Raw genomic sequence first — 26916 nt, forward strand, 5'->3', positions numbered from 1 at the left:
AAGAGGTCGTAAGGCAGGCGGGTTGCTAGTAGCATGAATCACTCCATCAGTACTAGTCATATTAGTTCCGCTATGACTGTGTAATTGACTGTTTAGGAGTTTTGTCTGACACAGGATAGTGTTTCGGCTGTTTTGGTGCGGTGCGTTTTGGAGGTAAAGGTCGAATACATGAGAAGCCTGGCCAGAGGAGCGATTTAACAAAACTCGATCCCTTCCTCTGCACAGATGCTGTGTCTAAGAGCTTGTTTTCCAGCAGCTTTGTTAAAACAAAACGGTACGCTAACCTTTGCCATTAGTAGCTTTAGATGTTTGCATTGGCGTTTTCCACCAAGCTGTTAGTTCACCAAGGGAGAAGGGATGAGAGTTCCCCTTTAATCGCCTGGCAAGATGGCACCAGAGTGACTCGATGGGTGTCTTTCATTTAGTGCTGGATTAAAATGAATATTTAACTAGACAGGCCTGTTTAATAGTTAATTTTCTTAAAGCCTTTGTCTCTGTCAACTGCAGGGTGCCAGTTCATTTCAAACTCTGAATGGATCTATTGCAGCCTTAGACAGGTGACAGATGCTATCCTCTAATAAAATGTTGAAGGATTACACCTATTATGTTTCCTAAAGAAGAATGCCACAGTCACTTGTAAGAAAAAAAAAAAAAAAATGTTAATAATAATCAGATTCCCCATGCATGCCTCAAATATTTTTTTTTTAATTTAGCAAGATAGCTCTCATTCGTTTTTAAAAAAACTTGGCTTTTGAAAAGAAAAGAAGAAGCTCTTTCATTTAATTCTCAATATGCATCAATATTATTATTATTATAGGGGAACTTAGAATTAGTCATCCTGTGTACTACATCTACACTCATTAACTTGCATCACTTTAATCTAATGAGTTGTGTGTGGCTAAATAATGGCCTACATTATTTACACTTGCATTTGCACTTGGGGCTGGGTATTGAGAACCGGTGCTAAATTAGGTTTGTGATTGATCAGTACCCAAAGTTCCTGGAAAAAACTTTACTGCTATTAGTACTCAACTGTCTAAGCCGTTTAAATCTGTTAACAGCTGTCTTCATAGGTGCTTCCTTTACAGCCTTGTGCTATAAGACTTTGTTGCATACCCCTACCAATGATGTAATGATTGATGTCTGTGCATTTCAGTCATGGCGGAGAAGTTAAAACATTCAAAGGATGTGGAACAATCAGATGGAAATACTATATATGGAAATGAAATTGTTAAGAATTCCTAGATCAGTAACATTGATCTAGGAGTAACATTTTTTTTAAATGCGTAATGAATTTAATGCACATATCCATCATGGTTGTGAAATGTTTGGCAGCCCTTATTCATTCTAATCTTATTAATGCTGGTGGCGTAGCGGTGGCGAGCAAAGACAGGTGTGACTGTCTCTATGTGGCGTGTGAAATCAGTAGTAGGTGAATTTTGAAAATGAGTCAGTTAGCTGGAGATTCCTTCATTGAAAAGAAGAGCAACACTTGGCTCTTCATGGGAGTTTCCCACAATATGTCATCTTCTGTGACCTGAAGTCATCATTTCCTCACACGCGAGGTGCGTCTTGGCGTTGTCAGTGCCGTGGCTTGTTGAACAAACACCCCGCACCACAATAGAGTTGCCGTCACCCAAGGAGATGAGCATGACTGACTGATGGGCAGGTGTACCCCCTCCTTTTTATCTCCCTGCTCAGCCTTGAGGTTTTGACAAACGCTGTAATTATGGGCTTCAGTGACCAATGCAGTGAATGGCAGACGCCATCAAAACCTGAGACATGAGTCAGAGGAGGAAACCACCCACCACAGCAGTGTCTGTCACCAGGGAATCCTTCTCCACCTCTTTCTGCAGTTTGCCTGGCCAGCAGCATGCAAGCAAAATAAATGCAATTACTTCAGCCAGTGCACTCCATCTGCTATATCTGTTTTCTTTTACCTGTTACTCCTTTTTTTCCACCCTTTATGCTGTTTTCAGCAGATTAAAACTGGAGTCTGAGTGATTACAATCAATTCAACAGGGTATGACCAGATTCCTCTCAGTGATTGTCAGAACAGCTATCTGAAATCCTGCACTGAAAGCAGTTTCTTGAACTCTATATAGTAAACTCAGTTGGTGCCGTCAGTGTCTCTATTTCAGTTTCCTCAGTGTCCATTCTGAAACTCCTTGCCCACTGAAACAGATAATGGCATGTCAGCATCACCAAGATGCATTGGGGAGGTATCAGTTAATGAAGGCAGTCGGTGAAGAGGCCCCTGTATGTCTAGAGGACACACTGTTCCTATGGCACTTGTGTCACACTGAACCAGATTGTGGACTGTGATAATGGGTTGCTGAAGATGCACTCAATTTGGAAGTGGCCCTCTCTCCTTGTCATCAACCCTTTGCACTGCTGAACATTAACAGATTGAGGCCAGAGGTTCACATGCCTGTTTAATGGACAGATATCGCTGAGTGTTAAGGCATTACATTTTAGTGACTTTCATTTACTTGCCGTTATCTGAAGGTTGTAACATTTTTGAAAGGCATAACTTGGGACGTTTTATGTGGTTAGGTGTTTATTGCCTGTTTCAGCGTTGAAGATGGCCTGCTGTTAATGTGGTAAGACTATTTGTGTGCATGAAGTCGCTTTTTGTCTGACAGCATTTGTAATTTAGACCAGACCAAAGTAGAGCCTCATTGTTCAGCTATCACACCACTCCAGTAACTCAGCCCAATCCAAGCTTTAGCCTAAACAGCCCAAAATTACCCTGTTGTTCAATGCAATGACAGACAAAAAAATAATAACTTGAGCATCGATGCAGAACTTTCAATTATCATGCTAGGGTGAACCAAGATGAATGCATATGTTTTTGATGTGTGGCACCGTATTGCATTAGAATCAGTGATGGAAAAGGATAAGAAATTCATAAAATGACTTGCTGTTTTCTTTTGAAGGATTATTGCATATGTAGCTATTTTCTTATTTGGCCTTTCTGTTGGGTTAGTGATCAGATTAATTTATGGGTCTTTCAGGCATATCTGTAACATTAAAGCTTTCCAGCATCTAGGTTTTTTGTTTGTATGTTTTATCTACTAATTTATTCTCTATCGGTGAGCATTTAGCTTACCAGACACCAGACAAGGGTTGTCTCTACTTTAGCAGATTGAGCCAGATTTAAAGTAAGCCTGATTTTGTACTTTATGTGCAATTTGTAATAACATGTAAATTATATTTTTAACTTAGAAGACTTCTGTGTATATAACAGTTTCTGACTTGAAATGGAAATGAAAAAGGAACAAGTGGAAAAGTGACTGTGTTGCTGTACAAGGTTATGATACTGCCCTGTATGCCCTGTATGTAGAGCATGCACTTTGTAAAAAGATTTCTCTTTTAGTAGTAGTGTACAGTTTATATATTTTTTTTCCCTAAATCTCAAGTTTGCCCTCTCTATTTGAGGTAACACAGCCAAAGGCGAGCAGGAACACTCTATTTAATGCTGAGATCCGTGGATAATTAACAAAAGCAGCCCTGTTTATGGCATGCCCGTGAGCCAACACTGCATGCTAATTTGATTCAAACCGAGAAGCTTTTGGGGCAAGGGCATCACTGTTGGAAAACAAGATGGTTACCAATATGCACCACGGCTGTCCCCAAGCCTTGGTTGCACCTCACGCCCTCTGAATCTTGGTTTAGCAATGTCATCTGGCTGTTAGGCAGTGCGATGTACCAAGCACAGCTGTTAATAGGCTCCCTTGAAACAAAAACGATTATAGTGTGTGTGTTTTTTTTTTTTCCCTTTTTTGTTTTACACAGAACAGCAGATGGTAAGAGATGGACCTTACAATTGACACAGTGAATAGAAGGGATTAATGCGAAGGCTAGTTTTCATCAGGCCCTCCATCTTACCATTTTTGTGCAAAACCTTAGAGGCATGTGTTACTCTGGAAATTTGCTATTGCCAGGTTTTAGTAAGCTGATGTTATAATTTATGTGGTCAATCTGTTCTTGATACCACTTTCACCATGTTAAAGTGTTTTTTTTTTCTCTTAGAAGATTAATTGATTTGAAATATGGCCTCTGCCGTCACTATGCTTTTTGGGCCCCTCAGTAGCAGTGAAATGCAGGGCCTCCCTGGACAGGTAAGCTTTGCTCTTAGCCTGTGGAGTTAAAGAAAAAAAATCCCCAGGGATGTTTTTGGTGAATTCTTATTCTGTTCTGTATAGAAGACATCGTGCTATTACCTGGCACCATAGGGAATTGCACTCCGTCATTTTCCACTACTCTGTATTTTTAACCATTCTGCCAATGCTTTCAGCTAATGCTCTTAATACCTGAAATGTGAAAAAACACCTATTTCACAAGACTCCAATGACTATTATTCATACCGTATTTCCTGAATGTTATTGCCACCCAAGTCCTCAATCCTTCAATGTGTAATTTCAACATATACCCTTAACAGTCTTAAAAGCCACAGGTGACATTTAGCATACCTTAAAGGGTGTGACCATGGCATTTGGGTTTAGTTAACAGTAGTTACTCTCTAAAAACAGCAATATACAATCTCTGAAAGGTTATTGTCATGTAGATTGTTACCACCTATCAGGCAAAACTGTTGTTCTGCACTGGGAAAAACTCTAATGATATTTTGGTTTTAGCTTTTTGAAGATATAGCCAGCCTGGCATTTTCTCTACCATACACACCTAATAGTTTTGTCACTGAACATCTCTTGGCAGGCATAGGATTGATTGTTTTCCATCTGCTTGTTTGCCCACCTGTTCTCCTCCTCCAGTCGTCTTTCTCCCACCTGGGGCAGACCCACCTGCTGGGTTGGGTGTGGACTCGGGGCCCCTGTCTGTCTTCTGTTTCTCTGGACACACTGCAGGTGGTCTGGAGCAATCCACTGTCAAATCTGTAGCTACGTGACACCTTGGCAGCCTTTCAGACACTGTCATCTAGCAACTATTGATTACTGTTCACATGACAGACCCTGTGTGTTTTTTGTTTGTGCATGTGGCATGTGTGTGCATGCATGCTTGCTCATGTTCTGATGCTTTCAAACTGTACTGCCACTGTCCTTTGCCTTAATATTAGATAATGTTTTTTTGCGCTGTGGCTAACCCCACCTTGGGTGCACAAAAGAAGTATAATACCATGCTTTGTTTGCTTCTGTCTTTTTGCCTGCAGCATAAAATTACATTAGCCTTCCATACAGTACTTCTTAATAACTGTTTTGTCTCAATACCGCAGCTCACCTGCAAGCCAGCCCTTTGAAACTTTGCCATCCTTGTCAACCCACAACAAAACAGGCTTATCTGCTGGAAGTGTGACTGCAGCCCTTTATTTTGCTTTGGAGGGTCTTCTGTTATTAAGTCAGTGGTGTTTTATTCATTGACTAAACCAGTGGCTTAACATACACAGCAGCTTTTTTTCCCCTCACATGAACCTTTGGTTGTTTTTTGGCATGCGATAAAAGAGCTCTTCTATAATCAAGTGGTTTCAGTTCAGCAGCAAGTCATCCTCACTGGCATGATCTGTTTGCCTATATTCCTCTAATACATTTGCTGTGATTACACAAAAAGGCATTGGCTCCCAGCACACACATACCTGCTTTTACTGTGACCACCATTAATGTCACCGTGCAGTAATTCATCCAAGTAAAAGGAAGTAACTGCTGTTCTGTTCTCATTCATTTTCCACCCACACAATTGCAGACAGGTTCAGAATAATACTGCATTGTGTGCGTGCGTGCGTGCGTGCGTGCGTGCGTGCGTGCGTGCGTGCGTTAGTTGGAACTCTTGTTTCAGTTTCCCAAATCCTGGGGATTAACCATTTCCACTATCTGTCTATCCGGGGGTTTGTGTCTGTGCCTCAGCTGTCTTTCCTGCCTCTAGACATTTTATTTGAACCTCCTCCTGTAATAATTGCTTATGAAGAGACATGGTGGGTTGGGGAAGAGTGGCTCCACTTTTGCCAGTCCACTGTGTTAATGGCACTTTACTACTGTGAAATCACTCCCTTTGTTTAAAAGGTACCTCCCATGCTATTTTATAAGAAATGATAGATGAGTCATGGTAGCCTGCTGGACTGTACACAGGAAACATATCTCTCAGATTTGCTGTTGTTTTCATAAGTCGAGCTGACAAAATAACTGCTGTCGAGATTTATGTTAACCTTTCAAACTACATAGTCACTATGTTCTTTTACCTTATATAATGTGATTATTCCAATCAAATAAACCCATAAATTTATATTGTTTTAGACATAATATCAGTTATTTAGTTGGAAACACTTACCATTATATATATTTTCCATGGGCCTGTCATCACTGTAGACTAAAATTGCCTCAGTGCTGGGCTTGTTGGCCACTGACATGATTTCCTCATGGTCTCATCTCCGAGCTGCTCCAGGGCAATTACTCTCTGCCATCCAGTCACACTTGAAGATGTGCGGCGCCACATCCTGACAGAAAGCATTTTCGTTACGTTCAGGGGACAGACGTTTGACAACTCACTCCTAGAACCTGTTGAGAGGCTAACTGGATGGCTTTCCACTTGAGGGGACAGTGAGAAGCGAAGGGGATGCAGAGGATAAGGCAGAGACAAGGATGAGTCTCTGGGGTGAAGCTCTGGCAATGGACGAGGACACTGACAGGAACTTTGTTACCCTGTGCACATACAGACAGTCTCTTCCCATTTACTCCAGCAAACAGGATTGAAACTCATGGATAAATTATTTATTCTTGCTTTTTTTTCCCTCTTTTTTGGCCGTCTCTCACTGGCTGAATCTTTGTGTTGAGTTTACCAGCAAATATACCACCCACATGCAAGCATAAATTGAATTTTTTTCCTCATTCTGTTTCCCGTCACTCAAAAGCGTGAAATTAATAAAGGGGGTTAGCAGACTTGGAGTGTTGTCCTTTAGCCTCCTCATATGGCTGAAAACCACATCTTTTTCTGGTTTATAATTAGAGATCCATTAGTGGGAGGGTGTTTTTTTACATTCAACTCCAGCCCCATGTGATGGTTGAAGAGCACTCCCTCCCACTCTTCTAGGCCAGTTCAGAGCAGCCCCCTGATATTAACCATGTGCTCTCTGGCATCATGCTCTACTACGCTGTCTTTTCCTCTTTGGATCATGAAGTAAGTAGCTTTGAAGGCCTATAGGATGTCTAGATGGCAAAAAGCAGAGTGTTTTGCAATTCTGTTTAAAAAGTTTTGCTCCTCTGCAGAGACTAAACAGCCATGCTTTTTTTTTTTGAACATTGGAAAACCCACTCTCCACACTTTGTTAGTTTTTTAGGAAAATGTTGCAGTCTTTCTGGTTTTCCCCTGCGATATCCCTAAGCTTACAGATTCTTCACAGCACTGGGTTGAGCTGAGCGTGTGTTATCAGATGTCTAGTTTACAGAACATGCTGGCCAGAAGAAAGGCAGTCAGAAGAAAGGTTGTCCTGATTGAGGAATGTACAGGCTGTGTCAGGTCTCTTTGTTGGAGCTGGCTGTTTTCAGAAGCAGGCTTACCTCAGAGAAAGAACAGGCAGTCAGAGGCCTGTGACCCATGTCCCAGCATGCCGAGGTGCTTACCGCAAGTCAGAGGTAAACAAATGAGCAAACTTTAAAAAAAAAAAAAAAAAAACAGCAAAATTTAAATAGTTTTCAGTTGTTTTGCTTACAAATGTGGGGAAAATCAAATAAAATGGATGTGTATTTTTTTCATAGATGGAAGAATTAGTGAAGGATGGAAGAATAATCTCAACTAGAAGAGCCTTTGCCTCCGCTCTCAGGTTCTGTACAAAGAGAAATGGATGATAATTTCCTTTCATTGCCAACAGACACAAGCGCTGAAAATTACTGTTGATGAATGTGCACTGCACATGTCATGACACGCATCTTGTGGTATTCCTCACGATATAGCTCATTTGAATGGTTTTGTCGTTCAGTCGACTGGCTTGATTAATAGCACTTTGACCATCCAGCTACATTGTGAAATCAGGATTTTGAAGTTTAGATCCTTAAAAGGGAATGCTTTGAGTTGGTGAGAAAACCCACTGGTTGCATACAGAGCGCTGAATATGTACCTGTGGCGATGTCTTCTTCTCATAGCGCCCCATCATTCTGATTTTGTAAGGCTTGATGAATGAGCTTGTCCAGATGAAGGGAGTGGATTTGGCCGCGGTTTGCTGGTGCCTAGGTCTTCAGCGTAAACCTGCCAGAGGTGCTGATGGTTCCTGTCATGATTTTGAGAGAACAGTGTTGGCCTTCACATATTTGACACGTGCTGCCTCCTTCATCCATGTCTGATCAAAACCGCAGAGGCCGACCATATCGGAGTGGTATTTAGGCTGAGTCCCTCGTACAGTTTCCTCATGGTCGGACACAGCTGGGGAAGAAGGATATAATCTAAACACTCACATTCTCTCAACATACACACAGTCAGGCACATGCCTCTTTTCCAACCATGCCAAACTGTTGAGAGGCTTTCAAACTGCATGTCATGTCACTCACACCCTCACAGTTATTTGCAAATGCCCAGTGATGGCGGAAAAGACTGTTTATTTCCCTTTAAACAAGTGTCTTGACCACACACAGCTGAAGTCTATGTATTCATCCCTCGCTGCTGTATCAGCCCTCTGTCCCTAAACTCTGTGCAGTGCTGAGTAGAGACCAGGCCAGCCGAGTGTGGACTGGATGAAAAGCCCTCGTTAGCTGGAATGTTAACTTATCAGGCTGAGACTGTAGATAAGGCTGGCCAGCACTCCAACAAAGGAATTTGTCCTATTAGTACAATTTATGTGTTTGCAGTGGAGTGAAAATAAATGTGTCAGCCAGCATGGCCCAGTGTTTAGTTTTCTGGTTAGTTTGGCTGCAGTCTGAAGAGGGGAAGTGGTTCTTAGTGTTTCGAGGAGTTGCATGGCAAATGGTACCAAACCACTTCCTAGAAGTCAACGTTTTCAAACATGCACAATTTTTACAGTTAAAGTTGAAAATTCTCACTCAAGGTTTGACTACAAGTGCAACTCCAGATGTCCCAGATTCCTTTATAACAGTGTAACAGTAGGATGCGTATTTTAACTTGAGTGGAGAATTCATGACTGAAGGTCTGGGGTCATAAGTGGAAGGCGTAAATATTCTTTTTTTGTGACATTAAATAAACATGACCTGTAATGAAATACCTCCCTCTGAGATGGAGGGGTCTCTAGATGTTAGATATTTGCTGTCATAATCGTCCAATCTGCCCTCCGCTCAACAAGTTATACCTGCAACCTGAGCCCTCCCTCACAGTAGGAGGTGCTGTGTCCCGGTCGCAGCTCCGTACAAACGGTGAGCGAAGTGATATGATATGACACACAGAGCATGTATGATGAACTAGCGCGTCTCTCCTCAGCGCAGGACACATATTCCCCCCAGGCCCCCTGCCATAGCAGCTTAAGACACCGTCTCCTACGCACAACCAAAATAAATAACACTCATCTATCTTGAATCACATTCCAAAAAATATTCTTTTGTCTGCAGAGCTAGATCAGCAGCTGTGAAAACCATCTGTGAGCAGAAGGGCTGTAAAACCAGAATGCAAAAAATACACTTTGTCTAGTGTAGCTTTTTTCCCTCCCATTTCTACCTTTTATCCTGTTTTTGTCTCATTACCCCATCCCTCTCTTCTGGGTCCAGGCGATGAGGGTACAGCACGCCTCTGCCCTGCAGTAAGCTTTCCCAGATCCTGCCCATATTATCACAGCGACGGGACTGATTATCGGCAGGGCAGAGGTAATGCAGCTCTGCTCAGCATTAATTGGCTGATTAACATGAGGACAGTTTAGCACTTCACTGTCCCACACTCAGGCCATTAATCAAGGGAGAGGCTGTGCCAGCTGAACTACTGCCAACAGCTCTAAGCAGAGAACTATAAAGACAGAGAAGAGGTGTTGGTATAGCCCAGCACGCACAGCCGGAAGAGAGACGTGATCCACTCCTTGGTTGCACAAAATAGTGCAGTCTTCAATGGTGGTGCCGCACAAACGCACACACAAATCAGACTTAAGTGCACAGCAGCACTATGGCGCTGCACTGTGGTCGAGGGATTGAGTGAATCGAGACGTGGCTGCAACTTGGCTGGCAATGTCTGTTTGGGGGTCTTAGGCTGAACATAAAACGGTTCACTCAGTACATGTGTTGCCGAGAGGATTGAAAATAGGGGTCACAGCTGGGGAGAGATCGCTGTTCTAGCGTTATGTGGTTTTGATGGTCACTTTTTCTCTCCTGCCATGTAGCAACTTGGGCTTTTCATGTCCATATCGTACCAAGTGATCCCCTATCATTTCATCACGTCTCAGGATCAGAGTGGCTGGGCCAGGACCCCCAGAAACATCTGCCAGCTGTCCACATGCAGCCTTCCAGACTCAGACGCCTGTCTCCTGTTTTATCTCTCACCCCCGAGTGCAGATAGTGTGAAATAAATATTGTTCTTTTCTTAGCGATGGGGATGAAGTGAGGGAGATGCTTTCTCTATCTGCGTCATTGTCGAATTCAAGTTATAATACACATTTTTTAGGACTTTAACAGCTAACTGAAATTGTAGCTGAATGAGAACAAGTAGAGTCTTTCCCAGATGTTTTAGTTTGCTGATACCATGTTGAAGATGATACTGGTTCTGCGTGTGGTTGTGTGAGCTGGAGCCAGCAGATATGTGCTTTCCCACTCTCCAAATGTCATCTTGCCAGGTTGATGCTCTAAGGGCCCTAGAGGTGTTTCATATCACACTGCACACTGTCTCTTTGTGTGCATCCAATCTGCCTCCCTCTGTCCCCTCTCTGCCACCCTCTTTTTCTCCCCTCTTACCCATACTTCCTTCTTTTCTCCTTTTCTTCTGAGTCCATTCTCCCTACTTGTGCCGCATCTCTTCTTTCTGTTGACTTGCCTTTTCCATCATCTGTTCTTTCCTTTATCCTCCATCACATTCTTGCTATCACTTTAAGGCTGATTTATGGTTCAGTGTCGCTGTGGCTGTTCTGTTGGTGTCTGCAGTAGTGACTGCCCTTACAGGTTTCTTTCATACCTTCCTGCATCTTCTCAAAAATGTGATTGCACACAGGACTACGTAAGACATAAAAATTGCGACTCATCCGCTTAGGTGCTTTGTTTTCTAAGACTATTCTTTTTAATTTATTAGATGAATTAATTTGAAGGGAAGGCAGAAATGATCAGGAGAGAAACAGATGACATGCAAAAAGGTCCTTGGTGAGATTCGCACACAGCATATTGAGGTTAAATGGTGAATGCCTTTCTAGAGCTGAAGAATATACTGATATTATATTGATATCGTGATATGACACAAAATATGGTCTGGGATTTTTGATATGATAATATTGAGATATGGTACCATTCTAGTTGTACTAATATTTGCCTCTACCCACTTGGTCATCATATCCACATTACTAATAATCGTTTATCAAAAGTTTCTTCTATGTACGTATATCGAAAGCACCAGTACTCAACTTTACACTATCATCACAATATTAATACAAGGATACCATGATCTTTGATTTTGACCATATTGCCCAGCCCTGCTTAAACCACTGATCTACCAGGACACTGCTGCCATATTGACTTTTATCTTTGTTACTACCATCTAGCATTTTGCTGGTCAACATGCAGAACCACCAATGCTCCATCATAGATAGCGCAAGCAAGCTGCAGCGTCACTTCAGCCTTTACTCTCTACACCTGTTTCTCACGCTTCCTTGCGTGCTCACTTGGTTTTGTATTAAACTCCTCACAATTGATGCCCAACCCCCTTTTGCTACTTGTTTAATGAGCACTTTAGCAGACTGGTAAACAGGTTCTTCAAGGCAGTAGTGTATAACCACAGCATTGCTCACATAGCTCCAAGACTATTCACTTGATTCAGCAGACATCAACAGCCCATCTGTGACAGCACAGCACATCATTACTGCGCCAGGAACAACTTTGATCTGTCGCAGCAGTGTTTTTGTGTCGGTACTAGTCAAGTTGCATGTCTGTCCTGCTCCCCCCGCCCCCATTTCTTTCTTTCATCTGACTTCAAAACATCTCGTATGCATGTCAGAGCTATTGAATTGACTTTTGCGGAAAGCTTAATCTATGTAAATCTTTGGTTTGTGTTTGTCAAGTGTTTGATCAGAAAGAGTTCACAGTCGGTTTTGAAGGGGGCTTTTGAGAGCTCTCGCGTGCTTTCTTAAGTCGACCTGGCTAGCGTGCATATGAGCACCGCCCGCCATTGTGGATGTTTGAGCCTGACGTTCACCTCCAGTGTGCAAACAGGTGATACACTGACAAGTGATGACTTGGTCTTTTTGTTGGGTTTAGCCAGAGCACCTGGGTTTCCCTCAGCAAAACAAGAGAGGCACGCTGTTTAGGCCAGCTGATGTTCTGTGAGCCAAACCCATAAAGCTGCTCAGCTGTGTGTGTTCTTGTGCTTGTGTGCAGGCACACTCTTGCCTCTCGAGTAAACACAGTAAATGGAGGGTGTGTAGTTACTGTATTGCTCTTCTCCGACGACCTTCGCTGCCTTCCCATTGGTGTTTGTGCAAGCGACCTGGAGGTGTGTTTGTCATGTGGGGTTGGTCTGTAACCTCTCACAAGAGGAGTGCAAGGAGTGACTGGTGTGCGATGAACTCAAGTACAATATGAGGTTGGATGCCCAACACTGTGTCCAAGGTTTCTACAGTTATAAAAATCCTGGAAAGGTCATAATGTGTTTCTAGGCAGGGAAATGTTTTGAAAAAAGATGAAATACCCCTAAAGATTTGTGAAAGTCATGGAAATTTTTATTAATGATCATAATCTTGATGTTGAGCAAGAACCTGATAAGGGAGAACAATTGAGATATTGTTATTTCTGCAAAAATTTGCTTGTGTATTGTTTTAGGCAACCAGCAGGCAGAGTTAAGAGACATTGTGGCTGCTTTAAGGTAAATTTCAGAGAGAGGGTGTTCCTATGGACTGTTCAGTAAATGCAGATTAGAGTGCAGACTATCAGTTTGTGTCCACCCTGTCCTGACTAGTTTTCCTCCCTTCCCTTCCCACATGAATGTTTTAATTAAAAAAAAAAAAAAAAAAGATTAAGACCAACTTGAAGTGGCTGCTTGACATGAACAACATTAGTATAACTAAGAGATTTGCTGAAGGAAGGATTATCAACTATGATACAAGTTTCACTTGACATTTCTTGTGATAGACCTGTTCTTGTTTGGTGGGAGGGTTTAATAAAAATACATTTTTATTGTATTTTATTCTCTAGAAACCTGCCTAACCCAGCTTTAAAGAGTCATGACAGCTACGCAGCAGCTTTTAACAATTTACACTCTTTGTCAGAATGGTGCAGCAGTTAAATCCTACTGCCTCTGCATTTAATATTAAAACCGTCTAACAGGCACACTCTGTGTAGTTTAGCGTCACTATAAATTATATCATGATACAAAGCCCAGTTATCGTCTTCAGCTTCCACACAAGGACAGGAAATGCCTGCCCGCAGCTGTTATCATTGAGCCTCTGGTGGTTGGCTGGAGGATCACGTTCTGGTCTTTGATAGCCCTGAGGATCTGGCAGCTGAACCCCCCCCCCCCCCCCCCCCCCCCCCCCCTCCGCTGTGCTTCTCACTTTGGTCTTGCCTGTTTTCCGTCCCCATCATCTGGCAGATAATTGTCCCTACAGTTATGGGTTTAATGTGTGTGTGCGTGCGTGCGTGTTTGTGTTCATAATTGAAAGCAGCAGCCACCTCTCCATAACTTCCGGTTTAGTCAGTCTCTTCTCAGTAGGGATATTCAACAAAGCGTTCCACTAGCTTGGACCATTAACCATTATTGTCTCAGAGATTGTCACATACTACTGAAAACTTGATTGGATCAGAGCTCTGTGGCACTGCTGGCACATATCTAGAAAAAATAGGATGAGGTGGCTCATTGAAGCCTCTGAAATTAGAAATGACAACCTTTTACTCATTTGGGGTTTTTATTTTATTTTGTGCTTATTCATTTTAGATTTTAGGCTTTTTCAGCTGAAAGATAAACCATATGTTTTGGGGCTTTCTTGAGCATCGAAGTCTTGTGGGTGTGAATATTGACAGTACTCAACACCTGAAAATAGTTACACCATCTACAGCCATTCTGTCAAAAATACACATCTTAATTTTCATCATATGGAGCACTTGGAATTTAATTTGTGTCACAATTTGACTGATAGAAATTGCTTACCTGTCAAGCTGGGATTTAGTAGTGGGATTCTCAGGCTTCCATTCCTTCCTGTATTCAGTCTTGGAGAAAGACAGGAAGAGGACAATCTGCGGTTTCAGAAGTTATTGCATTAGCCACTTTCCCACCGTAAGGCCTGGTTTGGCTTGCCAGGGCTAACTCATCATGTTAATAGCACAATATTGAAGCACTATTTGTTTATGTGAAATTATATCCTTGCTCACAAAGCGTCTCTTTTTGCAGCACGATGGAAAAGTACAACAGTAATGTTGTGCGGGAAATTGAGTAACATGAATAATGAGTTCACCATGGCGGGCGCTGTTGGACCGCAGTGTAAACCAGCTTGTCATATCTGAGCTACAGTAATTTAGACTAGTGTCTTGTAGTGAGGGCCTGTTCTGTAGAGCTGATGTGACACTTGGTCAAATTTAAACAGAAGTCCTCTGAACCTTTGCAACCTCTCGGTCTGTCTGTGGCAAAACACATGGGCACACACACACACACACACACATGTACGTACAAGTGGCCCAATCATTTTAATGCCATCACTGCAACACATGGTAGTGTTGGGCGGAAATAATGACATGGGCTGAGAGGGCCGCTGATGCGAACCAGATGAGGCACTTCGACTTAAAAGGGGGAGAGGGAGGAAAGAGAGCAGAACCGGACAAACTGTGAAATGACGACGAGGCACACGCAGTGGGTTTGCTGAGTGACTGTGACATCCACATCAAATTAAATGTACACACAGGACAGGCCAAGTCCAAACAGTCGGGCAGAAGAACACCGTATATCTTGTGTTCTGAGGTACTCTCCTCTCACCTTTGCTCTCTCTCTTATTTGCCCCCTGCACTGGCGCCTTAAAGGCTTGCGGGGGCAGAATGCACAGAGCACTGTTAGACACAGTATCAGTTTTTTTTCTTCTTTTTTTCACATGCAGGATGGTGTTATTGGAAACTAAGTGGATTCTTGGTTTTTATGTGACCAGTGGTGCAGTGAGCTTAGCCCCGGGCCTGCTTGAGGCCTGGTTTAACACCACTCTGTTCTGGTCTGGCCTCAAACTGCATTTCTCTCTCCCGCGGCCCCTGACCTCCTGACGCGTTTCCTGACCCAGGAAATAGAATTAACACCTCAGCCCGGGCCTTGGGGTCCCACAGCCGCAGACACAGCTGTGTGTCAGCCTGGTCAGACCCAGCTAGCTACAGCTCCACTACGGCTGGAGCTGTGGAGGAAAGGCGAAGCGGAGGAATTTCTTTTGAGCACATGGAGAAAGCTTATTCCACCGCCAACTTTTATCAATTTGGGTGGTTTGGGGGTTTTAGTTCCACTACAGTCCCAGAAGTAGGTGGAACCAAATGAGGAGACATCATATTTACCTACTTTTCTAGGTGCTGTAGGCATGACTATCAAAGAGGGCCTGTTCCCCTCTCTCTTTTCTAATGCTGTATTCAGACTAGCAGAGAGGGATTTTTTGGAAAGCTATGGCATTCTGAAAATGACCACAGGTGAACTTTGCACTGTTACACTGCTGCACTTTGACTGAAGATATTTGTAAAGTTAGTTTTAGGTTTTCTGAGCAGCTATAGCCCAGCACTATTTGATCTGTTTCAGGCCAGGTTTTCTGAGGGTCTTCACCAGTAGTTCCTCTAGACAAGGCTCACACCACGGCAACACTTGATGTAAAGACTCCCCTCCCTTGCAGCGAAAACGAGTGGTACAGCCCACTCCTCAAGGTTCTTCAGAATATAAATGAACATAATATGAAATGTTTGGCCATCCACAAGGGTGTTTTTATTTATTTTTTTAAAATTTATTTATTATGATCTTTTTTTTTTTTTTTTTTTTTTTTTTTTTTTTTTTTAGTATGGACACTTCGATGTGAAGTGGACAGTAAATTTGGAAAGTGGTGGCGAAAGAAGAGAGATGTGGAATATCAGTTTATTAGATATTTTATGTGCGCCATATATCAAGGAGTTATGGATCTTGATATTCTCCAGTCTGAGTGCTTTATCTGTTTTCTTCATTAGTCAAAGGCTCTTATGCAGGCAAACAGATACACACATGTCCACATAAGTACTCTCTCTTTCTCACAAATGTGCGCACACACACACACACACACACACACACACACATGCACAGATTAGCTGGTTCCAGCATTTAAGCACCCCATGTGTTTGCATTTTAGTCACACATTGCCAATCTCTTGGGGGCACTTTGAAGCATACTCCACCAGAGCAGATCATAAAACAGGAGAATAAGTAGTTTTTCACATAGTTGTACCCCAGAACACCCCCGCCGCCACCTTCTGCCCCACTTCTCCCTGCCCCCACCTCCCACCTCCAGCCCACTTTGCTAGTAGAGGGTGAGCACTTGGCTCCGAGATTTGCTGTGTCCATGCCTGCGCGTTGTTTCTGTCCAGATGTTGGACAGGAAGACTCACAGAGGCAGTCGTCGTAGAATTCGCTGATCTTACATTTTGCAGTGCGTCCATCCTGCATACACACACACATCAGATTGGTGCAGGGCCCCTACCCACCTGGGAACGTACAGGGTAGAGCAGACAGTGATACCAGACTTGATTTATTTCTGAGTTCAGCAGCTAATTATGTAAAAGTTGACAGGAATAAAATATGTGAAACTGGCTGTAGTGTTTGTTCATTGGCAGTCTAAAATTACTTGTTGAAGTGTTTTTGTTTATTTGCCCCCACTCTCACATTCCGTACTATTTGTGGCTTCAGACAGCTCTGTAAGAATATTGCAACATAAAATTTAGCCTGTCTAGGGTGTCAGTCCATTTTTTGTTTTGAGTAGAAGTATGAATCTGTGGCTGTACAGAGATTTGATTCACTTCAAATGTGTCATCTAAAATTTTATATCTATTAAACACATGCAGTAATGTAAGACTCTTTCATCTGAAAGGTGGAAAATAGAAATCAGACAGCAGAATTGCTCAAATGATATTCTAAAAATATATTAATCATTATTCACTAAAAAAGTTTCAAGTCATAGTATTTGGTAAATCACAACAACATTAGTTCTTTTTTTGTTTTTAAGAATTGTGAATTATTTGATTTGAAGCATTTCATCAATTCACTACAACCCAAAGTCAGAGCAGTTCATTCTATTTATTTATTTGTGCAGATCGATACAGTTGAATTGGCAAAATGCAGTGAATGAAACATTATGCCCCCTATAGCAGTGATTGATAACTGCTGGCCTGTGGGCCACATCTGGCCCTCTGATATTAATGAATTCAGAAAATGTGAGGCGGAAAACAAAAGCATTATGGTATATAGGATATTTTACAGGGTTTTTTTCAGATAGATAGATAAATATACTTTATTGATCCCAACCAGCGAAATTCTTCTTACATTGAAGCAACATCAAAACCAGTTTAGATGGAAATCGTTTTATTACCGACTCCAAATGTGCGTTTGACCTGCCGGTTCTAAAGACGCTGTAAATCCACCTGTCAGTTTATCATTAGTTACCTGTGATTAGCCACACACCTTGACGCAGGAGTCACGCCTTCATCACTCACAAAGCTGTGTTTGCTTCGCTGGTTGACACTGAATAGCTGCAGCCCTGGAGAGGTGAAGTTCAAACAAATTCCTGTCTTTTAAGAATGGAATGGGGCTTGTGCCGTATCGTCATAGAAGCATGAGGATGTTTTCCACCAATCAGGACACTGCATGATAGCGTCTAAACTGGTTAGGGTTGATTGATACTTCCTTCCAGTCAGGACTGCATTCTGCAGTTATGTTTCTCAGTGAACTGCTTCCTTGGCAGAGGTCTGCACTCTACTGAGAGCATTTCCTAGTTAAGTCTAGTAAAAAATTGCATTAATTTTGTAAGAAAGTGAAAATATAATTAGGCCTAAATAAATTAAAATTTTGTTATTTGAAAGTCTGGCCCCCACAGTGTCTGCGTAGAAACATTCTGGCCCTTGGACAAATGCCGTTGATGAATCGTGCCCTATAGTATGGAGTAATTACATCAATTTCCAAAACTTCTTGGTGCTTTTGAGCTGCAGTGAAGGATTCGTGCAGGGACCATGCATTTAAAAAAACAAAACAAAAACAAAAACAAAAAAAAGAGACTTCATCTAGATCTGTAGTGATGTTGCATGTCAGCATAAATAGTGCATGAAAACTCATCGTGATGAATTCTCACTGCTGCCAACAATATGTGGGGATATTGTCTTACAAGACTTTGATATGGAGATGTCACGCCTCAGCTTTATGCTTCATTCTGGAAGTGACAGTGAGCTACAGTAGGAGCAGTGTTGGGTTGTGTGTCTGTGTCGAGGGCTGAGAGAGGAGACTGGAGGCATGATGGCCGGCTGACAGGATTATTGGTTACAGAGCTGACGTTGCCTGGCTGCCTCCGGCTTTGAAGATGAGACTGTGTGCAGAGAGACAGAGAGGAAAAAAAACAGTGTCTTTCCTTGTTTTTGTCTGATTGCCCCTTGTGTCTGTTTCCCTGGCCATGTGTATGCCATTGTATGCATGTCTTTATATTCTTCTCATGCATTAACCCACTCACTCTTCTGTCTCCACAGTACTTCGAGGTGCCCTTCGACTCCAACATGAACCGCACAAAGAACCGTCCACTCGTCAGAGGGCAGATCAGGTACAGTTTTCTGAGTCTGCGCTTATTTAAAAACATCTACACCTGCAGTTTTTATGAAAGAAGAGCATGAAGTGAACCTGCTCAGCATTTTTATTTGTCTAAGGAGACAATGAAGAATAGCTTGAGAGAAAACAGCAGGATAGAGATGTCACAGAACAGCATGAGCTGGGGTCCAGTACCATGCAGAAACAGCACGATGGTATTGTGGGCTCGCAGCACTACACACCCAAGCTGTCTTTTGTAAAATGTACTTTTTTATTGGAGAAATTAGTGTTTTCGACTGTCTTCTTACCTACTATCGTTATCCTTATTGAGTCGTACTCTGGCATTTTTCCAGTGGTGAAACATGACCTCAACCACATGATGTACTAACAGCCTATGTGTATTTTCAGGTGATATTATAATGAAGAGTGCACCTTAAATAAAACAGTAGTGCTGAGCACACATCCCAGATCGATTTACACTTCTCCATTCAGCCACAAGTTATCATGCAGACCAATAGCTGTGTATATAGAGAAGATGCAGCCAGGGAAGTTGCAGCTGCCAATAACAGAAATAGCATGCCAGCAGTGCTGATCCTCCCCTCCACACCTGTCAGGTGTAATGCGAGCTCGTTGCCAGTTGGGAGGACGGGAGGTGTGGACGGATAGAAGAGAGGGTGTAGTGTACCTGACCTCCCCTGCTCTGCTAACTCCACTGTTTAGATGGGAGATAACCTCTCTATTAGCGCTCAGTGAACTGCTTGCATCGCCACGCTCCTCTAAATCTGACTCAGTAACCGGATACGCCTGTCTCTACCTGCCCCTGTGGAAGACCGCCACCCTTGAATAGCAAGCGGACACACAAATATTCATGTAGGCACGCACGCCCAACCGCATATCCTCCAATGCAATTGTCACTGCCAGGAAACCACGTCCTTTTGCTTTTACCAGCAAACGCGTCATGTCTCCTTTCGCTTTTGTTATGAGAGAATCAAGGCAAACTCTGACAGGAAAGGACGAAACACCTTTCACTAACAATCCAGTCTCTGCTATTTAAACTAGAGGGAGCTTTGTGGATGTTGCCTGCTGTCATGCGATCAGTGTAGTTGCTTCAGGGCTTCAGCCTGTCTGGGTGCAGTAATGCTGTACAGATGCCAGGCACTGGTCCTTGACCCACAGCTTTCTCTGCCCAGCTTCAGGAATCCTCCTTTGACTCGCTGTTTAAAAGTGGACATTCAAGTTGTTGAGTTGGTGATTGAGGATGTTTTGTCACTGTCTAAACACAGCCTCTTTTCTCTGGTGTTCAGCACATCCCCGGCTGTTGACATGATAGAGGGAGCTGTGTGTGTGTGTGTGTGTAAGTGAGAGACACACAGATACACTATCTCACTTCTTGTTTGTCTCCGTCTCCCTCTTTCTCTCTCTCACACACACAACCTGTGTAGAGACAGAGAGCAGCTGGGAGGCTGGACTGCCCTGTCAAACAAGCCATCAGAAGCCCAAATTCTACACATTCTCCATATCTTCTCCAGGATGAGAGTTTGTATAAGCCAAGTGGTGTTCCTCAGCTATGCCTGTCCTTACTGAAGCAGTCTTTCTGCCAAGTCTGAGCATCAGCATTGGAAATGGATTATAACCACAAATCAGCTGGACCGGGGGCATTTTGAGAGCAAGTTCAAGAGGAAATGAACCAAAAATTGTGTGAGAGAAAAAACAAAACAACTTAGAATTGCTGTTTGTCTTCGCTCATTTTAGATTACATGGTGAATCCAAGAAACAGCAGCTCAGCACAAGAAGAATTACCTGAAATTTTCATTTCTTCTCCAGAAATGTCACTATATTTTTCCCCTCATCGACAGACATAATTTTCCTCTCTTGTTCCTGTTGTAACCATTAGTCTTTGGTGCATCACTTTTTGTCTGTCTCTATTTTTATTTTGCAGCCCTAATTTTAAGAAGGAATGGAAAACTGTGCCCAAGAAAGTGAATAAAGAAAAGGCAATCAGTTTTTCCCAAGTTGACACCGTGAGTGCAATTTTGTCACGGGTCGGAAAGTTGGATATTCTGAGTTTCCATGAACACAGTATTGGTATACAAGGCAGTGTATTATTGTACATGCTAAATTAAGTCTCTCGTATCCATTTTTTTTTTTTTTTTGGATGAACAATTTCAAGTAGAGTAAAGTATCATCTGTCCCACCTACTGTCCTTTGTGGAAGGCAACTCAGACAAGTAGTTTTTGGTGAAATTGGGATGACAACAGATCTTTCTTTGTTGTGGTAGAATGCTGAACACAGTTTGAGGTCACAACATCTGGTACTGTTGGACAGTTTTCAACTTGGTAATAAAATGACAGAGAGGATGAGCTTTATTCAAACCAAGTGGGGCAATTGTTTGGCATGGCAGCCTTGATGCACTTATTTGGAAGGTTCTGAGTCATTGTTTTGCCACAGTTTCCTGTCCCTTTGCCCTCTCTGACCACTCGAGTGTTTTGTTGGTAACTAAGTTTTCAGTAGATTCATTCTGTTGCTTTAACTAAATGGGTACTTAATCCCTTGTGTTTTACATTTAGAGTTCTGGCCTTGATTGTGGCTAAAACAGATGGCCACATTTTCAGTTTTCTATATTGACATTACCCACCTGACGTTATGACTGTGGCTGCGTCAGACTGCAAGCAAAGGACAGTAACCCCACCTCAGGCCATGTGACGCACTCTCTTCCCTGACCCCCACTGAGCCAGCCCACATCCAGACTGTAGACAGCCCACTGCCAGCCTACAAAGCCCCACCTCAGCCCACATTAAACAGACATAACACCACTAATCACATTAATGCACCAATCGCCCTACCCGGCCGCACCACCAAAATAAAAGCCCTGTTTGCTTTTTGAAGAAAAAGCCTGCGTTCGGTCAAGATTTTAATCTCCCCTCTCTTTAATTTATGGAGCATTTACTGGTGAATTTGAACCAGACCTTGCCGTCACTGCTTTCAATAAAAGATGAGGGGAGGAGGAGGAGTAGGAGGAGGAGGAAGAAGTCTTCATCCGGCTAAAAGCCTGAGCCGTTGTGGTTTTCCTCAGCTAGTTTTGATCTCTGGCGTGTGTACATGCTCTTTGTCTTGCAGGGCTACTTTTATCCCTGACAAACTCTTATCAGATGAGCTTCCTCTAAGCCTCCCGTTTTGAAACCCAGCCATGCTCGGCTGCTGACTTTGAGCATGTGGCCCCCATGGGACTGCGTGTGTGTCTTGAGCATGTGGAATTATCATCGTCTTATCTGCAGTCTGCACAAGCCCACATAACTTTATCATATCATAGTCCCCATGTTGGTGATGGACTAGTGATATATAGTTTTTCTGCTCCTGAATTTGCACACTGTAACTTGTATTTTATAAAAAGTATCATCTATCCCTCTTCTTAAACTTGTCTTTTTTGGTATCCTTTTTTGTCTGTGTCTGTCCCTTTATCATTCAGTGGTTGCCTCTCCTTTTTTCTCATTATGTTTGACTCAGTTTTTTTGTTTTTGCCTCTTTCTAACAGTCCCCTCCATGCAGTGTCTTTTGCTCTTGCCTGTGGAGTTCCCGGGATCACCCTTCTCACGCTGGCGGTCAACCCCCTCACAGGCTTCCTGGGCGTCCTCAACATTTTCTTGTACACCTGTTGCTACACCCCGCTTAAGAGGCTCAGCATCACCAATACCTGGGTGGGGGCGGTGGTGGGTGCCATACCCCCCATGATGGGATGGGTCGCCGCCACAGGCTCTCTGGATGCAGGTACAACTCAGCAGCTTGGCCATGAAGTCTCAGCACACACGTGCATACACACACGAACACACATACACAAGCACTGTTCAAAAGTGCATATTAATGGGGAAATTTAGCAGAAGGAGCTGATGTTTTTTCCCACTCAGTTTCCACTCCTTTTATAGGTCAAAGAGCTGCATCTACTTATTATTGTAGTTCATATTTCCATATTTGGTTCCTTAGATTGCAGTGATATTTTGGTTTGTGGGGAAGTCACACTGATAAACTTGGATTTCAGGAGGAACTCAGATATTCCAACCAGCTAATGGGTATGGTAATCAAATCAAAAGCTGCATCGTTGCTGCTGAGAGGGACTGTCTGATATTGTTTAGCTGAACTCATTGTATTGTCTTCATTATAATGCAGCAGTGCCACAGATAAATATTTTGCATGTGTAATCCAATCCAGGATTAAGGTCATTTTTCTTTGACTGTCAGTTTCACAACTTCCTAACAGTCTACAGAATTCTGCTTGACTGCTTGACCATAAATCCAGTTTGAGGATTAGGCCAAATCATAATGTTTTGTTCTTTTACTAACATCTAATTAAAAATTTTGCATGGGCCAGGGTGTTGGGTTCACCATATCCTCTCTGACCAGGCCTGACCCCACACTATATAAACCTTTGTTTACATACATCCCAGAATCCCCGTGGTGCTGCAAGACGGGAGACAGAATTAGAGAAGGGAGGCTGGCTGGGGTCTCCAGCTTGTTTGGTAGACATGTTAAGTGTTCTGTTATGGCAACTGTGAGATGTGTTTTAGCATGTTACTGCCCTGGCTCTGAGAGCTGCACACACACAAGTTTACATTTATGTTGCCAATATTTTGTGGGTTTTCTCAACAAAAAGTTAATCACAAATCTATGGGCTTTTCTTGTATAAATTGAATGCAGTTGTATAGCCATTGAACCTCCACTTATTTTTAGTAGGCTGTTGTATCCTTAGCAACTCATGCTATTCATACTGCTTTCTAAAACATTTGGGCTACACTGTGGCATTGCTTGGATGGGGCTGTGCCCTCTGAATGAACTGGGGGTTATCAAAAGATTCAGCCTGGATGAATGCATCCATCTAAGCCATCTTAAAGCACCCTACCCTCGCCAGGTTGTCCTCAGTGTCCCTCTCAAAACTTCACTCCTCAGGCTCCTTGGAGCAATGTGTTCAGGTTATACTGAGGTTTCCAGGCTCAATGCCATGCCAAAGCCTCGCCGCGCTGTTGTTTTCCTAAGGGATTTTATGCACGTTTACTAAATGCAAGACAAGCAAAGTAAGACAAAAGAAATCCTGGACGCTCTGTGGGCAGCTCTCTGTTGTGGCGTCTCCTGTTACGGCTTGTGCTGGCTCACTCTGATTAGCACTTGCAGTGAGCACAGGCCCACGGGCTTGTTTGTTGCTTCCACACAGGATGTGAAACACAAGTCATGGTCACTGCAAATAAAGCGTTAGGAGAGAAAGAGAATATGTCTTGGCTTCCACTCATTTTATATACTTGTTTTTCTCATTGTCCCCAACAATTGAAGACTGGGGAAAAGGAGGGACTATGGACTGGGATCTGTCTGTCTGTCCATCTGTCTGTCATGTCAGCTGGCCTGTTTTGGATGAAACTTGGTTGAATGACAGATTCTGACGATGGGGTCTGGCATTTTGAATATATTCTTGATTGGCCCGCCACCAGGCCAACAGGGCCTTGAGTTCAACATCTCAGCCACCGTGGGGTCAAATTTGATGAACCTTTGAGGAGTTATGTGTTTTTACATTAATATCCAGTTTTCACTAAATGAAACTGACGGGCCCAGCATAGCGCCACCAACAGGCCAGTAAGTCCACAAGCTTCAAGTAGCAGTGTCACAGGAGCCATTAGCATTTTTATCAAATGACATGATGCCTCTGTGGAAAGCTGTATAGGTCTTATAAAGAGGGTAAGATGTTCAGTAACAGGTGGTTTTAATGATATGGCTTAATATTGAACTGTAACTGCTTGAATCCCTCAGACCCCACATTCTGCATCATTAACTCCACCTTTATTCTTCTTTCTCTCTCTCTCTCTCTCTCTCTCTCTCTCTCTCTCTCTCTCCCCCCCTAGGAGCTTGGTTGCTGGCGAGCTTCCTGTACAGTTGGCAGTTCCCTCACTTCAATGCCCTGAGCTGGAACCTCAGGGAGGACTATTCCCGAGGCGGCTACCGCATGATGTCCGTCACCCACCCTGACATGTGCAAGAGAGTGGCTCTGCGCCACAGCGTTGGCCTGATCGGTCTGTCGGCCGTGGCGCCCTTGCTTGACGTCACCACCTGGACCTTCCCCCTGGTTTCCCTGCCCATCAACCTGTACATCAGCTACCTGGCCTTCCGCTTCTACCACAAGGGAGACCGCAGCAGCGCCCGCAAGCTCTTCTTCTGCAGCCTTTGGCACCTGCCCATGCTGCTGCTCCTTGCCCTCACTTGCAAAAAGCCCCGCAAGGAGCAGGAAAGCCTGCCTCTACCTCCAGACTCACTGCCCCTCGCTTTGCAGAGCTAACTAGCTTCTTGGATGCTCGAAACACTTTTGAGACCTCCACACACTTGAAGAGATGCTCTCGAGGTGTCTCTCCCTCTCACTTGTATTGTGTCTGGAGGGTTGGACACGGACACATTATTTTACCTGTGTATGAGTGTGTTTGAACCTATGGTGCTCTTTGCAGATCAGGGCGTGGGCTGGAAACTGCTTGGCTAAAAATAGATGATCACAAAAAACATACTGAATTGTTAAATTCCTGAGTTACATCAGGTTGTAATAATTTCAATGTGTCTGTAAATATTCTATATTTATTTATAGATAACCTGCTAGTCCCTCTCCATGTTGTACATGACTGATGTTAAATACCATTGTACAGTGGAAACTATTGTGTATCTGCACAGGGGCCACAATCTGCAAGTAAACCTGATGCATTGTATAAATGCAGGATGATCTAAAGAGCAAGAGGACATGCAGTGGAACTTAAATACGTGAAATGTAATCAACAGAGAACAGATGCTGATTCATAGTTTGTCGGTCCGGTTATTCAGCAAATTTGAACAAATTTGAAAGCAGCTCAGGCACTGCACTGACTCTGTATTGATTGTAACTTCGCTTGACTTTCACATGATCCATGTTACTTGACTGTATCGATAGCTAATATGCCTCATTGTCTTTTGCTACTCGGCAAAAACGGTTCTTCACTCATTTACATAATGCTTTAATTCAACATGGTTCACCTTCACCAAAACAAGAGAATAGTCAACCTCTGTAAAAGATGAGGGCAAATGTTCTCTGATAATAAATGTGTCATAATTATGCTCTTGTCTTTGTCATTATTTACCTGCTTGTCAGACTATTCTCATCATTTGTTTGCCTTTTTGAGTGTGGCCTTAAAAGTCAGTTTGGAAGACTTCTAAATTATGCATCGATTGCTGTGCGTTTAATGTCAAGACCTCACTCAGATTGTGCTCAAGGCCTCTATCAAACACACACATTCCACTATCACACCTTATTAGATGACAGTGCTGACTCAGCGTACAGTCAATGTATGGATTTAAGTTGCAGTTGTAGCCTTGGTGGGCATGCCTGCATTAAGCACAGATGACCAATCCGTCCAGTAAACTCTATTTAGCAAGCCACCTCTGCACCTGTCAGTCAACACATGCGCCCCTTCCGCTCTTTAACCCTAGTTTTGGTATTTGGTTACATTTCTATCACCACATTCATAGAAACAAGGCCCTTTCCCCGCACTGCCATCCTCCCTCCATAAAAGGGGCTGTGGGATTTAGCCAAGGCTGGGAGACCTGAAACGGCGAACATTCTTGTAAAGTGTCTGACCGGATACAGTGTTTCATATCAGAGAGCGAAAGGGGAGGGATTGAGCCAGCTGTTACAGTTTGAAGAAAGGGGGTGGAAAACACACCCAACCTGTGTGGAGATTGAATGTCAGTGCCAACCTCCAGGGCCCAGCATGATGGCCTGTCATGGTTTACGACATCCGCTCCTATAGGGGCGCAATGGCGGTGGTGCCTTCTTACCCCACCGGCCATGAAGACTGCTCCAAACTCTAGTTTGACTTCACTGAGGGTCTTCACATGCCAGATCTGATGCTGAGCATATGAACTATAGTGAAGATTCATTATACAAAATACATCATTCCAGCTGTGTCAGTCAGCTGTGACCTGCCGCTTGATTCATAAGGCCTCAAAGAGAAGTGGAAGGCCTTTATTGGTTTGTCTTCAGCCTCAAGTGATTGATTCACACATGAAAGATGTCTCCTCCTCCTCCTCCTCCTGTCCTGTCC

At 43.2% G+C, this 26916-nt stretch overlaps 1 protein-coding gene across 1 annotated transcript in view; it reads left to right on the forward strand.

Moving 5' to 3' along the window:
• The window catches only part of cox10 (cytochrome c oxidase assembly factor heme A:farnesyltransferase COX10), a 37668-nt gene extending 11739 nt beyond the window's left edge, over positions 1–25929 (forward strand). The window contains exons 5-7 of the mRNA XM_030078247.1: positions 18770–18840; positions 22357–22589; positions 24703–25929. Coding sequence (XP_029934107.1) covers positions 18770–18840; positions 22357–22589; positions 24703–25133 — 735 coding nt within the window. The 3' untranslated portion in view covers positions 25134–25929. The remainder of the gene's footprint in view (positions 1–18769; positions 18841–22356; positions 22590–24702) is intronic.
• The last annotated feature ends 987 nt before the right edge of the window (positions 25930–26916 follow it).

This window comes from Myripristis murdjan, chromosome 19 (genome assembly GCF_902150065.1).
Source record: "Myripristis murdjan chromosome 19, fMyrMur1.1, whole genome shotgun sequence".
NCBI classification, from domain to species: Eukaryota; Metazoa; Chordata; class Actinopteri; order Holocentriformes; family Holocentridae; genus Myripristis; species Myripristis murdjan.